Source organism: Carlito syrichta, unplaced genomic scaffold (assembly GCF_000164805.1).
Source record: "Carlito syrichta isolate Samal-C Ts95f unplaced genomic scaffold, Tarsius_syrichta-2.0.1 Scaffold101911, whole genome shotgun sequence".
NCBI lineage: Eukaryota > Metazoa > Chordata > Mammalia > Primates > Tarsiidae > Carlito > Carlito syrichta.
Window position 1 is genome coordinate 41002 of NW_007046007.1, and position 17636 is coordinate 58637.

Here is a 17636-nt window from a genome sequence, read left to right on the forward strand (position 1 = left end):
GTAGTCAAAAGCCACTTATGATGGTAGAAAGATGATACAAAGAACTTTATGGGGGCACACCTCATCAACAAGGGGACCTGCATAATGAACATTTGTATACCTAATCCCGAATTGTACCCCACATCTTAAAAATAAAAAATTTTTGAAAAGACATAAAATTTTAAAGACATAGTATATTATTTCTCATTTGACAAAAATATAAGAGGTTAATTAAGGTTTCAGATAGATTAAATAATTAGTTTAGATTTTATTAGGCTAATCAGTTCACAAATGCTTAATCACAGAATTACATGGGGTCCTTAAAGCAAGTAGGGAGGCAAGCAATTAATTATCATGACACTTGTATTGATGGCATGCTCTAATGATTCCTAAATTTGTATTTCCAGCTAAGATTGCACTACTGAACTTCAGGCAAATACATCCAAATGCCCACTGGACATTTCCACACGGATGCCCTAAGGACACCTTGAATCAGCCGATTGAAACCTATACTTCCTCTCCTCCATGTCCAACCTGTTGCTCTATCTGTATTTTTCACTGTGGAAAATGGAGCATCAACATTCTCTCAACCGGATTAGAAACCTGGGTATCATCCTTAAACTTTTATCTCTTTCTATGCCCTATGTCCTGCCAGTCTCAAGACTGTTTGGGCTCGGCCTTTTAAGACCATCTTGAATCTTTTTGTTTCTCTCCACCACCTGTTGGTTCCATCTTCTCTCCTCTGAATTACCAGAGAAGCTTCTTAACTGGTGTTATTGCCTCCAGGCTTTTTCCTTTCCAGTTCGTCTTCTGACAAGCTGCCAGAGTGCTCTGAAAACCGGGCCATGTTCTTCCCCTGCCTAACACACCCAACTGTTCCCTTTCACGCTTTCTATAGAACAAAGGCCAGTGGGTCCTGGCTTCTGCTTGTCCCTCCGGCCATCCTTGACACCACTCCTCCCTCCTCAGCCTCTGCAGGTGCTGTCAGAGCCTGGTGTCCCATCTTCACAGCGCTCACCACCTCATGTTAGGCTGACCTGAGTGCTGGGTACCACCCAATAAGCACCCTAGTAGCATGCACAAACTTAATGCCTGCAAGTCAGTGGCATTATCCAATGTACTGGATAAAATAATATTTGAAATTTAATAAATTTTTTAAAAGCGCTGAAGTAGTCATCAAGGGAAAGCACCTACGTTACAAAGAATGTAAGTATGTAATATATGTGTAATTCATGAAGCACAATTATAAAATGAGCACTTGTGAATTTAAAAATTAGAGTGTGAAAACAACGATTCCATTTCAGAATTAGAACAGCACCAGCAGTTATAGCAGCTTTCCCCTGGACCCCCTACCTTTCCTTTAGAGGCTACCAAACTTCTAAATAGTATGCTTACCATTCACTTACAACAATATAATTCTTACTCATGTATTTATGCCTAAACAGTATATTTTCAGTTTTGCTTGTTTGTTAGATTTATAAAGATGCTATTCCTGATGTGTAGCAACTCCCGAAACTTTTTAAAAACTCGAATTATGTTTCTAAAGTTTATACACATTATTGTAACCATAACTTGCTAATTTTCATTGCTGTGAAATATTCCTTTGTACAAATAACACAATTTGTGTATACTCTCCTGGTGATAAAATTGGGGTTTTTCCAGTTTTCTGGTATTGTAGATGCTGCAAGTTCCTTGAATGTTCTGGAATACAAATCCCTTGTTTCTCATATATGTTGTGAGGATCTTCTCTCAGATTGTGACATTCTTTTTGCTCCCGTTACCGTGTCTATAATGCAATATTATAAGCACCTGCTTATCACTTATCATTCTTCATGCGATTAAGCACTTCTTGAGATAAGAAACCATGTTTTGTTCATTTTTGTTTCCCAAGCATCCAGCAAGTGCTCCACATGTAGTAGTTTGCATACGGGTTCTCATGAAATGTTTGTTGAGTGAATTGTTACGACTTTAGAACTAGAGTATTAATATTTTTGTGGTCAAATTTTATTTTATGAAAATTGGTTCTAACACACTGCTAAAACCAAGAAAGAGGCAATGTGTCACACATCTTTCTGTACTTGCATTTCAAAGTTGGGTGGTAAGAGGTGAGGATATCTGCAGAGACACAGCAGGATATTGTTTTATGAACCCTCACTACCAATTCAGAATACTCAGCAGTGTTTATTTTCCTTTCTTTTCAATGCATTTACCAAACTTCCTATAGTAAGATAGTATTTAGACTAAACTTATCACCAAGTGAGAGGCAATGTTAAGACACAAGATGCAAATTACACATTACAATAGATGTGCAAGGTTCACGGCTTATGTCATCAACTTGAAATTGGTTACCTTTTTAGTAATCGTGTCCGGAGGTACATCCCGCCTCCCAAGTGGATAAGGATTCCATTGGCCACTAGGAGACACATCTTCTTGTCCATTGTCTAAAATGTTGCTTTGCTGGGACGGGGTCTATTGCAAAAATGGTATGGCATTCTTTAGTGATGCAGTAGAAGTTTACCATTGTTTTCTGAAAAGAGTCCCTAATGATCACGGCAAAATTAATTTTGTTTAATTGCAGAAAGGCATATATCATGAGCCACAAATATTATCATATACTATTTACTGGGTAAGAATTATAAATTGAACAGCTTTTTGGAAGCAGTAATACAATTAAAAATAGCAATCTTAAAGTCATCTACTAATTTTTAAAGAAAAGTTTAGATTATTTACAACACTAGAATAAAACATCAAGATAAAATTAACCAATTATTAAACACCACAACCCTTAAAACTTGCTTAATTTGTCTCTTTAGTATGCTCTTACCATTTAGAATATAAATTGAAACCATATAATACATAGAATGAAACTTCCAATATTCTAAACCATAACCTAAAATAAATTTTAAAAGGTTGTCTTGATTCTGGGAGACTATGCCTTGTACTAATCTAAAATAGTGTTATTCTTGGCACAGTGCAAGATTTGAGGTACTAGGGCCTTACCTACAAATAACTTGGAAGAAAATATGAAAGTAACATCAAAAAATATGCTGTTAGAAAAAATATATTATTAGAATCACAGTAAACATAAATCACAACTGTTTTGATTACCAAATTTATTTCTATAAAACACTTATATATTCAGATTTAAACTCTTAATAAATATTTTATTTTTGGTTGATTTCTTGCTTATTATTTTTCAACAAATAGCAATACCCTGTCTTTATTATTACTATTATTAGATACTTTGGGGGACTCTGTTTTCTGAGCAATCACACATCGATCTGAAAAACAGCCTCCGGGGAGGGATATATAGTGACATATTTGCAATTGCCTTTGCAAATGCTGTTTCCTTCCCTAGTCTATAGGATAAACAGCTACCACTTGGTTTTCAGGGAAGTTTTCCTGTGGTTGAGAAAGTATACCCCTTTGTTTCCTGTGACATTTTCCACACATGTTGGAAAGTGTATGTGCAGCTGTACTTTGTGCAAAGAATTGTCTTCCAACCCTAAACAGAGGACGATGCTACTCTCTTCATAACACATGATAGATGGGCTATTTGCCAGGCTTCATCTGGTTATACTGAGTGGTCCTTTAGACAAAAATCATATAATGACCCCATCTGCATTCTGACCACAAATATTTTTTAAAAATAAATGCTTGGAAAAATTCTAAAACAAGATTTATTTTGACATTCGATGACATTTTCCTAGGGTCTAATGCATATAATGAAAAGCAAGGAGATACTTCAATTTTCTTCTTGTACTTTGGTAAGTATAAATTTTTAAAAATAAGTTTATCAGAAAATATAAATAAAGGAGAAAAAGGTACTGAATATAAGCTCCTGGTTTAATCAGGAATGAATTTGTGTGCTTACTTGAAAAATCAAATGTGGACAACATGTTACTTGAAATTTAAGTACATGTTACTGAAAATATCTAGGTAGCTATGCAATGCCAGACTGTCTCATTTCAAGCATTGATTTTCTAGTCTTTACTTTTCCAGATGAATATACTTGCATATGCCCATGCACAATTTTTCTGGATATTAAAATCAGGTAAATAATATATTAAAATTATGCAGTTACATAATCATGCAGGTTAAGCAGTACTAGCCAGTATTTTCTTTTTGAGTTTTCAGTCCTCATGTCCTTTCTGAGTTGGTTTCTTTGCCAGTGAAGTGGAATAATTAACATGTTCACCTGACTAGGTCTGAGCAATGCAGGCTCTTAGGAAGCAATCAGGATTCAGCGTAGATTTTCTTTTTCCTCCACGCCACCCTATCCCCATCCCTATGTCCTCCACCACACTTGTTTTAGCTGCCCAGACATGACTCCTAGTCAGAGAGCAACACAGAATTACAGAACTCTCCTTGATGTTAAAAATAAAAGTCTAAATCCTCTTAGTCAAAATGCTAATGTGATGGTGTAAGTACTTCATTAGTTTATACGCTAATCTCTCTCTTTCAAAACTAGAATGAATAATCACACTAATTCTTCCATATTACATGACCAAAAGGAACATAAACATGCAGACACATTAAAAAGATACTTTCACTAGACAGAAAAATTAGAGGAGATTCCTGAGGTAATTTGCTTTTAAGAATGCTCTGGCCTTTTTGTTTTTCTTAAATGAGATAACTGCGGATGACTTATCTTTGCAGTAACAGAAAGACCATGAAAACAATTTATTGATATTTAGTGGTGGTGGTAGTGGTGGGGACTGGATAAGAATTATGTAGAATGTTCATATTCTTTCCCAAAGGAGAAAGAATGTATGTAAATCCAGTTGCTTAGCTGTCAAAATTCTATAAAAGGCTATAAAGAGCTATCGAAAATGTAAACCAAAAATGAAATTGTCACTGTTAATATTTATTATTCCAGAGAAAATAACCAAACTGAGGTTCAGTTTACTCATTCAATTATTTTTTGTAGTACATTCTTTGTATTTTCTTTAGATAGTTAAAACAGTGAGTCGTATTGTCCTCATCATAAGAAAGTAATTAAAGATAAAGACATAGAAAATTGCACTATTTCTTTAGCTTCTAAATTCTGCAGGCCTTTAATATTTCAAAATAATAGAGAAAATGACTGAGTGATTTAGTAAAAAAATTGGAAATTAAAATATTTGATAAGAATCCAGTAATGCTGAGTAGAAGTCTTAGTGAAGATGACTGTGATCATTTGTAGATTTAATATATGTGATTTTCACCCACCATGACCAAATAGGTTTCATCCCTGGGATGCAGGGTTGGTTCAATATTTGCAAGACCATAAATGTAATGAAATATATCAACAGATGTAAAAACAAAACCACATGATTATATCATTGGATGTGAAAAAAGCTTTTGATAAAATCCAACACCCCTTCTTGATAAAAACCCTCAAACATCTAGGCATAGTTGGAACATATCTCAAAATAGTAAGAGCCATCTATGAGAAACCCACAGGCAGCATACTACTAAACATACAGAAATCGGAACCATTTCCCCTGAAAACCAGAATGAGACAAGGATGCCCACTCTCACCCCACCTGTTCATCATAGTTTTGGAAATCCTAGCTAGAGTGATCAGACAACAGAAGGAGATTGGAGTATCCAAATAGGAAAAGAGGAAGTAAAGTTATCCCTCTTTGCAGATTATATGATGCTATACCTTGAAAACCCAAGACAATCTGTCAAAAACCTCCTTGCACTGATAAAGGACTTTGGCAAAGTCTCAGGGTACAATGTGCAAAAGACAGTTGCACTTCTATAGACCAACAGTAAACAAACAGAAAACCAAGTAAAAAGCACAATCCCATTCACAATAGCCACAAAAAAATGAAATACCTTGGCATCTTCCTAACCAGAGACGTGAAAGACCTTTACAATAAAAACTACAAAATACTGCTCAAAGAAATAAAAGATGACACAAACAAATAGAATAATATTCCATGCTCATGGATTGGAAGAATCAACATTGTTAAGTTGTCCATCCTACCCTAGGCAATCTACAGATTTAACACAATGCCCATTAAATTATCAGCAGCATTCTTCTCAGACCTGGAAACAACAATATAGAAATTCATATGGAAATATAAAGGACCAGAAATAGCCAAAACAATCTTCAGCCAAAAAAATCCCCAAACCAAAATAAAACAAAAACAAAGTGGGAGGTATCACACCCCCAGGCTTTAGACTTTATTATAAAGCTGCAATTATCAAAATAGCCTGGTATTGGTAGAAGACCAAGCAGATAGACCAATGGAACAGGATAAAGATTCTGGAGCAAAATCTCAATTTCTCAACCAACTCATCTTTGACAAAGTCTCCACCAACAACCACCAGGGAGAGGAGAACCTATTCAGTAAACAGTGCTGGGAAAACTGACTGACCATATGCAGAAGACTGAAACAAGACCCCTACCTATCACCATACACAAAAGTCAACTCTAAATGGATCAAATACCTAAATGTAAAACCTCACACTATAAGAAACTTAGAAAATGCAGGAGACATCCTTATGGAAATTGGAACTGGCAACCAACTCCTGATCAAAACTCCAAGTGCCCATGCCATAAGAGATAAGATAGACAAGTGGGACATCATCAAACTGACACACTTCTACAAAGCCAAAGAAACCATCAAGAGAGTGGGGAGACAGTTCACAGTGTGGGAAAAAATATTTGCCAACTGTGTATCTGACAAAGACCTAACATCTAGGATCTATAAGGAATTCAAATATGCTGAAAAGAAAAAAAACAGCCCCATTACAAATTGGGCAAAAGACATGATAAGACACTTCTCAAAAGAATGCATATGAGCAGCCAACAGATACATGAAAAAATGCTCAACCTCACTAGTCATCAAAGAAATGCAAATTAAAACCACACTGAGATACCACCTAACTCCAGACAGGATGACCATCATCAATAACTCAAAAAACAACAGATGCTGGAGAGGATGTGGCAAAAACGGAACACTTCTACACTGTTGTTGGGAATGTAAAGTAGTACAACCCCTGTGGAAAACAGTTTGGTGATTCCTAAAAGATCTAAAAATCAACCCTCCAAAAGACCCCGCAATTCCCCGACTGGGAATATACCTGGAGGAACTCAAATCACTCTATGAAAAAGATGCCTGCACGTGTATGTTTATTGCAGCATCGTTCACTATAGCAAAAACATGGAACCAGCCATGCTACCCATTGAAAGAGGACTGGATTAAAAAATGTGGTATATATACATGATAGAATATTAAATAGTCATAAAGAAAGACAAAATTATGCACTTCACTGCAACTTGGATGAACTCAGAGTCTATAATACTGAGTCATCTATCACAGAAACAAAGAACTGAGTATCACATGTTCTTACTCATAAGCAGACCTTGAACAACTATCGTCATACTACAGAAAAGCAATTGGCCATAGTGGGAAACTGCTGGTGGGAGGGCGGGATTGGCAGTAGTAAGATACTGCGGGGTGGAGGCACACCTTATCAACAAGGATACCTGCATAACCCTGAATTGTATCCCACATGTTTAAAATTAAAAATTTCAAAAAATAAAGTCAGTTTTTAAAAATGTGATTTTACTACTGTGAATGATCAAAATGTCTACCTGATGAAGTAATTTCTAATTTTGCTGATATATAAATGGGTCGCAATATGTATGTCCATATAAATATCTTTGTATGATCGTACATGTATACGAATATGTACATGATAAGTGCATGCATACATGTAGGTCCATATGTATGCATTTGTGTACAAACATGTATGTGAATAGAATTCACATAAGTGAGTTAAATAAGTTTAGCTGGTACAGCAGCTTTACTCTGATCCACTAACTGATGGGTGCATAGTATGCTTGTGAAATCATACTTACTGCATTTTGCTAGAGAGTGGTATTAGAATTTTGCACTTTGCAAAGGACTTAGGGACATATTCCTTAAGAAGATAAAGATCTGTTTTGCTGAGCAATTGACACATGATTCATAAAGGGCATTGCCACAGATTTTTTAAAAAATCTTCAGTAAAAATTATTAAAACTCATTTTCCCCAAAGTATTTCCAGTGAAACAGGTATTACAAAGGCAAATGTATGTCAAACTTGGGTCTAAATACTTGTGATTTCATGGACTTCAATCTGAAGATGCTAATGTAATGCCCAAGTGATTTCTAAACCAGAATTTCATTATAATGGAGTGAAGCACCCATAAGAACTAACATTATTACTTTGGTAATTTTAGCCACTATCTGTGAGAATTTGTGTGGATTTACAGGTTGAAAGGTTTTTTTTTTCATAATTAGAAAGTTAAGCAAATATTTCTTGAAGGAGAGGTCACCAATAATAAATGTAACAAAATCAATAGAAATTATAGGCATTAATTGCCCCGAGGTGCAGCATAAATCTTGCTTTACTTTCTGCAGAAAAAAAATGACATTAGGTATGTAGCCCTGTGGTGCTAGGATGAATAAGGGTATACCAAATATTGGTTATTGGAACCTGAGGAATTTGCATAGATCCAGTAAGAAAGCACATTAGAAATGAAAAACAGTTTAGGTGCAAACACTGCTATCTAAATCTCTCTAACTCAAAACATGGTGAGACAAGTATCAACTAATTTGTCAACTTTAATACAACAAATAGTGAGACTGATTTCTTTCAGGCAAGATTCTCTGATAACACTGTTTGATACATATATTTCTATGACTTCCGCCTTCTCTCCTCCGAAATTATAACTAATTTATATTAGTGTCTAATTCAATAAGCAGTAAATGTTTTAGTATAATATTATGGTGGTAAGAGTTTTTAAAAAAGAACAAGAAGAGAAAATTAACATTTTTTTCACTGTATAAGAGAACACACTGCTTATATTGGCTGTGAGGCATCTGAAGATAGGGAGGTAGAAAAGGTCGACGATTTCTTCCCTGGCTCTGCTTGTCTTTAGGGCTGCAGTAGCCTGGATGATGAATGAGTGATATTCTTGGGTCCATAACCTTTAGCCTTTCACTACTACCACACTCAATTCTTGGAAATGCTGAGTGCTCGGGAAATGCAAGTAGGTCTAAAAAGGCACAAGATAATTACCAGCATTCATTAAGCTCAGCTAGCTAACAAAGCATTACACGTGTACCACATAGGGAATGATTAGGGCTATGTTATACTTTGGATTCGTTAATAGACTCTATCAGTGTACTATTTTCTCTATTTCATCATATCTATTTCTCTAGGCTGTTTTGGTGATGGTGTGAGGTAACACTGCATATGAAAGAGTTTTATCAGCCATGACGCTGCAACTCCATTTCTAGTGTTTAACTTCCAGTAGGTGAAAACATCAATTTAGATTCCTTAGGAAACGTCATTCATTTGCTCGGGGATGCGCCAGGGTCCTAACTAGAGATGGTCAGAATTATCATTCAGGAATTTCATGAATGAAGGAGACAGTTCCAGAATTTCTATGGGAGAAGGAATGGTTTTGTCAGTTGTATTTACTGAAAAATGTTAATTGGTCTTACTTTGTTTTTTAGTGCAATTATCATGGACAGTGAGCATAGGGGCTGCAAAGAAAACTTAAATATCTGAGATGCTAATTTTTGCTATGTTCAGTAGCAAGACAAAAGTGCTATAGTACGTGGTTATGAGTCATGTTCTACGAAACGTTAGGTTTTGCAAACTTTTGAGAAGGCATCATTCTATGGTAAAAAGAGCATGAGTGTGGGTCAAAAGCAGAGACAGATTCAAATTCTCACCACAATGCTAAGTGAAAGGAATATAACAGTCAAACAGCAAAACACGGGTGAGTTCTTTCGTGTGACACTTAGCCTTGGTTTCCTCATCTAAACAATGAAGACACAAGTGTCCTTCGAGGGTTTTTGTGAGTTATGAGGAAAAAAATATATTTGAAGTACCCCCTGGCACCAGGTACATAGCAAATCTTCAATCCATTCTAATCTTTATTTTTATCCCAATGGAAATATTTATTCATTCTACCATTAATTTGGAGAATAAAAATGGTAGTTTGAACTGACATTTTACAATGTTGTATTTCTCTCTAATAACGTGAAATTTCAAGATGATAGCTAAGCTCAATTACAATAAAACACATCTGAATAAATACATGGAACCATTAATTACATAACAGAACATTGCTTTAAGTGCTTTTTGGAAAGGCAGTAAATAGATGATAAATGAATAAATGAGTGAAGGAATGAATAAATAAACAAATAGGAAATACTAATGAGTGTATACTTTAATAGTTGATTTATATGTTCTAAATGTTCTGGCTTCTAAGTATTACTAAATTTTCTCAGAAATAAGCACAATCATCAATAAATAAATATATTAAGGGCATTACAATTATTAAGCTAACACTGTATTTGTGAGCATTTTCTTAATATCTTAAAGGGTTCCACAAAATTATTATAGAAAATGTAATTTACAGTGTATAGTATGGAAACCCTAACTTTTTCCATGAAAAATGTATACCTGACCTGGCATGTAAAAAATATAAGAAACTTAGAAATATTAAAAATACACAGCAAAGTCTGGCCTAGTGCTCCCTTCTCATTCACGTAAATGTTCACTATGCAAACAGCTGGCAAGGTGCAGAATTCTTCAGTCTTCCTTCATTAGTAATCATATCGCTTAATTAATTACAAATTTGCTTAAAGACAGCCTTTGTGTGGCAGAAGAAATATAAAAGCGTGCCTCTTCCTCTTCATTGCAAGAGGGAAGCATTGGCAAGCAGAGAGGGTGGGGACAAGACCTGGATTTCAGCCCCTGGCATGTTCCCTTGGGAGAGTAGCACCTGCACGATGGATGCTGCAACTCCATTTCTGGTGTTTAACTTGCAGTGGGTGAAAGCACTGATTTAGGTTCCTTAGGAAATGTTCATTCGTCCTGGGACAACCTAGAGTCCTACCTAGAGATGGTTGAAATTATCATTCAGGAATTTTATGAATAAAGGAGACAGTTCCAGAGTTTCTATGGGAGAAGGAACAGTTTTGTCAATTTTATTTACTGAAAATGTTTGCTTATTAATTGGTCTTACCCTGTTTTTTAGAACAATTATCGTGGACAGTGAGCATATGGACTGCAAAAAAATCTTAAATACCCGAGACACTAATTTTGGCCATCTTAAGTAGCAAGACAAAAGTGCTATGGTATATTTTTGTGCATTTCTAAATCAAGGGAAAATTACTTTCTCCTGTCTCCTTTCCTGTGGAGAAGGGTTCAGGGAAACTGAGCCTCAACCACGCGACCTGTTAGCAATGGTCAGTGGAGCCCGGAAGGCATAATGCGAGAGCCTGCATCTTGAGGCAGGCTGATCCTGAAGCTCAGCAGAAAAACTCCGCACAAGAAACACATCGAGGAACAAAAGTGAAGGGGCACAGGCTCAGACTGGAATCTGCGGGGGGGAAGGCAGAGCCTGGAACTATTCTTGAACCTGATTATGCACTCGGCACCCGATAAGTTTCCTGCATTGATGACAAGGGGGAAAAGTCCCGGATGCCTAAATACTTCAAGTTTATGGGCCTCGAGCTGGTAAGTTTTGGATCATGGCGTTCTGGGCGTAATGTAGAGCTTCCCTTCCTGTGTGTCATTTTCATCCCTTACCTTCTCATTCTGCCTTCCAGTGTGAATCGTATTGTGTTGATGGTAATTTATTTTGAGGAGGAGTCTTTCAACACTTGAATTATTCCTGGTTTGCACTTTAATGAACTTCCAAAGAGAATCCCTTTAGGTTATCTATGTGCTCAACTGAGCATGGGTGAAAAGTTCCCAAATAAACTGTACATTATTTGTTATAGATCATCTTAGAACTACAGTGATTATATTAAATTCATTCTGTGGGGTCCCTCAAATGACATCAGAAAATTAACACAGCAATACAGAGGTACCTAGTGTGTACCTGAATAATAATTTAGATATTGACATACACTGTTTCAAGTGTATTGCCATTCTTCAGACACTGTATATATCTGTATTATTACACAGACTTATTAGTAAGTGGCCAACATAAAGTAAAATAGGGGAGTCTCCATATGATATAATAGGGGGGTTCAGAGAATAATTCTCTTATTTTAGTTTTCAGGTTTGATCTCTCTTCAATTGCCGAGCCCTATAGTAGAGGTGCTATTTAAAGTTGTGATATCTGATTTACTTCTTGATGCAATTAAGCTTCAAGGCCTTTCTGAAGACTGGTCTGCTCGGAAAGAGGATGAGGGTATCGGGCATCTGAGAGAACACGGAGAACAGGCTCCATTAAAGTAGGAGCTCAAGCAAAATCGGTTAAGCTGAGCTCAAAGCAAAATCAGTTAAGCAAAATCGGTGTGCTGGAGCCAATCTGTACCAGCTGGCAGGAGCCAACTGTACAGGAGTCTTCCCAACTGTGAGCTCAGTAACATTAGGTTGGTACCTTAGAGTTGCCCATAGTGGGAGTATTTATATCACAGACATTGGCAAATACCACACATCAGCGCCTTTTTCCCAGAGTTACCAGCACACTACTAGTCCTGCAACAGGAGACTGAGGACAGGAAAAACAACGTTCAAAAATTCTCCATGTTTTTGTGAGTGAAGGTGGGTTATGAAAATGCTGTGAATATAAATGTCTTTTTAAATTTTGTTATTTTTCTCACATCAGGCACCAAACTATCTAGAATTAGGGAATCTTGCTAAAGACTAATTTAACAATAAAACAGAAATTTGAGGTCTCATGACCTTCATTTTGCTGGGACAGGGGTTTGTTCCACATGTTCATTTATTTTATTAAAAGAGAAGTATTGAGGGTCAACTGGCATTTTATTATTCCGACTTTGTGTTGCTTTTTTTCATAAAAACTTACTAAGTTAATGACTATATTAATATATAGAAATAATGACAATAGTGTATGAAAATAGCTCATTAGTCTTCAAAAATGTAATTAAGACACGAGACATAATTAACTTAAACATGTAAAATGTACATTCTCTGCTTGAATTAAACAGGTAGAAATGTTCCTTTAACAATGAAAATGTTTCCTTTTTCAATATATTCCCCTTTAAATGTGCCTACATTTTCATTTAAAGCCATGTGAACTTGCTACTTTTCCATTGACCTATTTTCCTAAGCCACAAACTTGTGTCTTATTTTTTTACTTCCATGTTGTATTTCCTGCAAAGAAAACAGGCTGAAGAAGCATTTAGATGTACCAGCCACTTAATTTCCACTTTAAGTTAGGATTCTATGTATTTTCCAAAGGAATCAAGTGAAAACCAATAATGATTTCCAGAATGTCCTCAGAATGCATCGCCAAGACAACAGATGGGGCTATCCCCAAGACAGTAAAAAAAAAAAAAAAAAATCTAAACACAAAAGAAAGAAAAACAAGGAAGAAGAGAGATGAGTCATAAGAAAAATGAGCCTCAAAGCAGCACATCACACCATGTACCTGCTCAATCCAAAAAGCAAAGCTCAATCCAAAAAGCAGGGACCTGGTGATCAGCGTGTAGCTACAGATATCCATTTAGCAACTAAGAGTGTGGGCTCTGCGTGTACTTGCCCCTGTGCTTTTTGGACTCATGAGAGTCTGTGATCAGCAGGGGTGTGTGCACACTATAAACACATTAAATGAACAAACAACATTAATTGGCTTTGGTATGCTGACACATGTAGGGCAGTCCATACTTACTTTCTGAAGAGGTAGTTCTTGATGATCAAATCTAGACTTAGTCTGCAAGTTTAAAGTCATGCTTCTGCCTGCATGCATTGCTGAAATACCTCCATAGGGCAGCATGCCAAGGTTAACTGTGTTGTGTTTGTAAGCAGCATTCTGAGTAGAGGAAATAATCATGTGACAGGGTGTGAACACATGCTCAACAAACTGATTATTACATGAACATGTTTAAATTTATCACATTTAACTTTAAGCAGGCAAAAACAGTAACTTTCTTTTTCAAACATGCGCTTGATCAGACAGAAGCATACAGTAAACAGTGTTAGTTATGCACATAATGAGTACCATCCAAAACTACAGAAAAGACAAAAGCAAAGAAGATACACTTGCTGCTAACTCAAAGTCATGAAATCTATCTCTCATATATCATGGTAGTAGTGACTTTGGACAACTATTGTTAATATGTGGTAGTCTATTAGTTTTAAGAATTCAAACAGTGAGATCTAAAATTTTACCAGCTGCAAATCTCATGTTCTCTTTCACGTTGTGAGATCATCACACAAAAAAGACACATACTAGCTTCCAATTCTAATTCTGTCTTGAGCGAATGCATTGCAATGTTAAAGCCAAAATTGGTTTTCTTTTTATTGCTCAATCTATAGGCATAATTACAACAACTCAGAAAGACAGCTGGTCAAAATGTCATTCAATCTGACCATTGGTTTGATTGAAATTACTTAATTCAGGTAAGCCAATCAAATGAGTTATATATGAATCCAAATATTCAAATTTTTGTTTCTTTAAAATTATATTTTAAACTCAAGACATTTCATAATGATACTAATGCAACAGTAATTTGTTGAAATGTTAATGCTATTTGTCTAAAATGTATAAATACCTGCAGAATACTCTGGCGATATTTGCACTGTGGCTACCCTTCAAGAGCTGCGTCTAAAATTATTCAAAGTGACTGATATTTTTTTTTTTTTTTTTACAAAACTTAATATTTAAGAATTAAATTTAAAATTTTAGATGCCCTGTCATCAGTCGCTTCCACCAGTATAGTCTCCTTCAACCTTCAATGGAAATGTGACCACTGATAGCATTTGGCCCCTTTATGGGAAAAAAAAAGTTCCCAGAAGTTAACTTAGTATACTTTGTCTTAGGTTAATATTATTGAACATTAACAGTAGGCAGCTGTCCTATTCTGAGGGTATTATTATTAAGGCAATGGTTTTTAGTATCAAAGTCTCACTGAGCTAAACTGAAAGATTAGTATATCTCTGATAGTGTGCTAATCATATTTGTTATTGATTCATGATTATTTTGTACAAAAAGTTCTCATTGACACTATGCCAGAATTGAAAAGGAAACTGAACATTTCAATTTGGCACTTGGATAATTCTTTTTTTTTTGACTTGGAGTCTCACTCTGTTGCCCAGGCTGGAGTGCAGTGGCACAATCATGGCCACCACATCCTCGGCCTGCTTGACTCAGGTGATCCTTCCTCCTCAGCCTTCCAAGTAGCTGGAACTACAGGCATGCACCACCACGCCCGGCTATTTTAAAAAAATTTATTGTAGAAATGAGGTCTTACCAAGTTGCCCAGGCTGGTCTCAAACTCCTGGGCTCAGGCAATCCTCTTACTTCTGCCTCCCAACATGCTGGGATTACAGGCGTGAGCCATTGTGCCTGCCTGATAATTCTTAAGATTAAAAATTATTCCAGTCTAGCAGTCTCTCAGCTCCTATAGAACAGAAGCAGTCTCAGACATATGGGCTCCTGTTTTAAATTCAGTCGCAGTTTGACATTGATGAGGCTTGTAGTTAAACTAAAGGATAAAACTAGCATCTTCTGTCTGAGGTGGCACTTCGAGCTGCCTCTCCAAGGTCAAAACTGAGCTCTCTTACCAACATTATGCTGGACTGTTAAACTTATCCAATGTCCAGATCTCTAGGCAGTTGCCTTTTATGTGGAATGGACAGATACCTTATAATTTCGAGTGTAACTATTTGATACCCAGGGTTCAAATGACTTAACTAAATTTCACTGGGGAAAAAAATGTCTCTGGTGCAGTCTGACTTTGGACAGAATGTTAAGTAGCACAGCTATGTCAAAACCAGTTTTACATAATAAGTCTGTGCTTCAGTTCCCTGAATTCATCTTACTGACTAGCTGGAAAGTTTTAAGTAAGATGTAGCCTGAATAGCTAGTAACTCAGTTAAAAGGGGGGGGAAATGTTACATAGAGAAAACAAGAGGGAGTGCTTCCACAATCTGATGGCTGAAAGCAATACCCTAAGGAAATTTAATTTATTGGATTTAAATGAGAGGCAATTGAATATACATTGAAATTGCTCTGAAAAATTAAAGACAGACCCAGGGAATTGTAAAAACACAGGGGATATGTGAAGACAAACTAAAAAGGGAGGTGTCGCCACAGCGATGGAAAATACACATGGATCCACTATCTGGGACAGGCAGGGCATACAGACTTTTGCTGATCCAAATATCCCTTGGCCGTCTCTACATTCTCACTTAAAAGTCTTGCTCCATCCTTACTTATGTACTGGGACATCAGTACCAAATGCTCAGAAATTTATCTTTTCTTTTCCATGCTTAGTTTTCACTCATTCCTCTGTTGCCTCTCATTACTAGTCTTTGTACATATGCTCCAAAAAGCTTCCTACAACCTTTCTTGGCTAGTTCATCTTACCCTGTTATGTATGGTCGTGTCTACGCGAGGCCAGAGTTCCCAAACTGTACTGTATTATTTGGCCCCAAATATTTTTGCCCTCCAAGTTATCTGTCTACATGGAGGGTATAACTTGAGGTAAGGCATGGTGACAACCGACCAGGTGTCTCCCACTGATAGCCAGTCACGAGGCTTTGATGAGGCTCCCTTTAATAGGACTGAGCACACCTATTTGAAACAGACGTTCTAATGAAATGTTTTACAAGGTGGACCAGTTCCCACATTCAGAATCTAACACCCACACCGGCATCTGCTAGTTCACTCTTTCGCTGCAAAACAGTTCTTGTTATGTAGACACGACCTACAAACAATTTAATTATTTGAAAAGCATATACCTGTAAATAAAATCCAATATTAAAGAAATACATAATACATGCAGTGACCTGTGCTTTTGCCAGGACACCAGATAAAATAATAAAACTGTTGAGTGAAACCTTCTGAGAATATATTATAACCCAGCTCCCTGATTTACCTGAGCATTAAAACCTAGAAAATGAGAACACAGGGTTCCATTTTCACAAAAAGATCTTTAAGATCCTTCTGTTAATGCAGAGAACACAAAGCCCTCTATACCAAAGCCCAAAACCACACCCAAGGATGATGGTCAATTGATAGTTGTTTTAGAAAATGAAACACCAGATTTCTCTAAGAGATATTTGAACAGGCAATAAAATGTAACTCTTCAAATGCTGTTTTTTACTCTCCTAATCACTGTACGTTCCATGCTTTACTGTGACCAGTTTTTAACCGAATTTGGATTAATTTCCCTTTGCTGCCGCAATATATATGCTAATTTGTACATCTGTAGTCTTCATAAAGACACCATCTATTTTTGTCGTCTGTAGTATGTTTGGAATTTAAACATTGCTTTTGGTATGAAAACCAGAATTCTAAATGGCAGGAATTTGATTATATGAAATACTGTGTGGGAGGGCATTTAATCTCTGCTAATTTTTCTGTTTCTTGCTGGGAAGATTGTTGCTCGTTAGGAGCGACGGCTTAGTAGTCTCATGGCAGTGACTGGCACAGGCTGCATGGACACGTCGGGCCGACTTGAACGTAAGCGGGCTCCTCCAGAAAGGGGCGGGAGAGCCCCTTTCCGTGGCGGCCCTAACGAGCCTGCCGTCGGGGCCCTGGGGAGCGGCGTCTGTCCCGGGCGGGGCGTTCTGCCCCAGGTCCGGAGAGCCCAGGCCGCGCCCTCCCGCGCAACCGGGCGGCCGCTCTCTTTCCCTCTCGGTTTGGAGAGAGCGGGGTCTAGCAAGAGGGCA

The 17636-nt window shown here is 36.9% G+C and overlaps 1 protein-coding gene across 1 annotated transcript in view; it reads right to left on the minus strand.

Moving 5' to 3' along the window:
* LOC103266952 (leucine-rich repeat-containing protein 7-like) overlaps positions 1 to 17636 on the minus strand; it is a gene marked incomplete at its 5' end in the record, with an annotated part of 62688 nt that overhangs the window by 27943 nt on the left and 17109 nt on the right. The window contains 4 exon segments of the mRNA XM_021715585.1: positions 2329 to 2448; positions 13630 to 13770; positions 16611 to 16703; positions 17484 to 17622. Of these exon segments, the coding sequence (XP_021571260.1) occupies positions 2329 to 2448; positions 13630 to 13770; positions 16611 to 16703; positions 17484 to 17622 (493 nt within the window).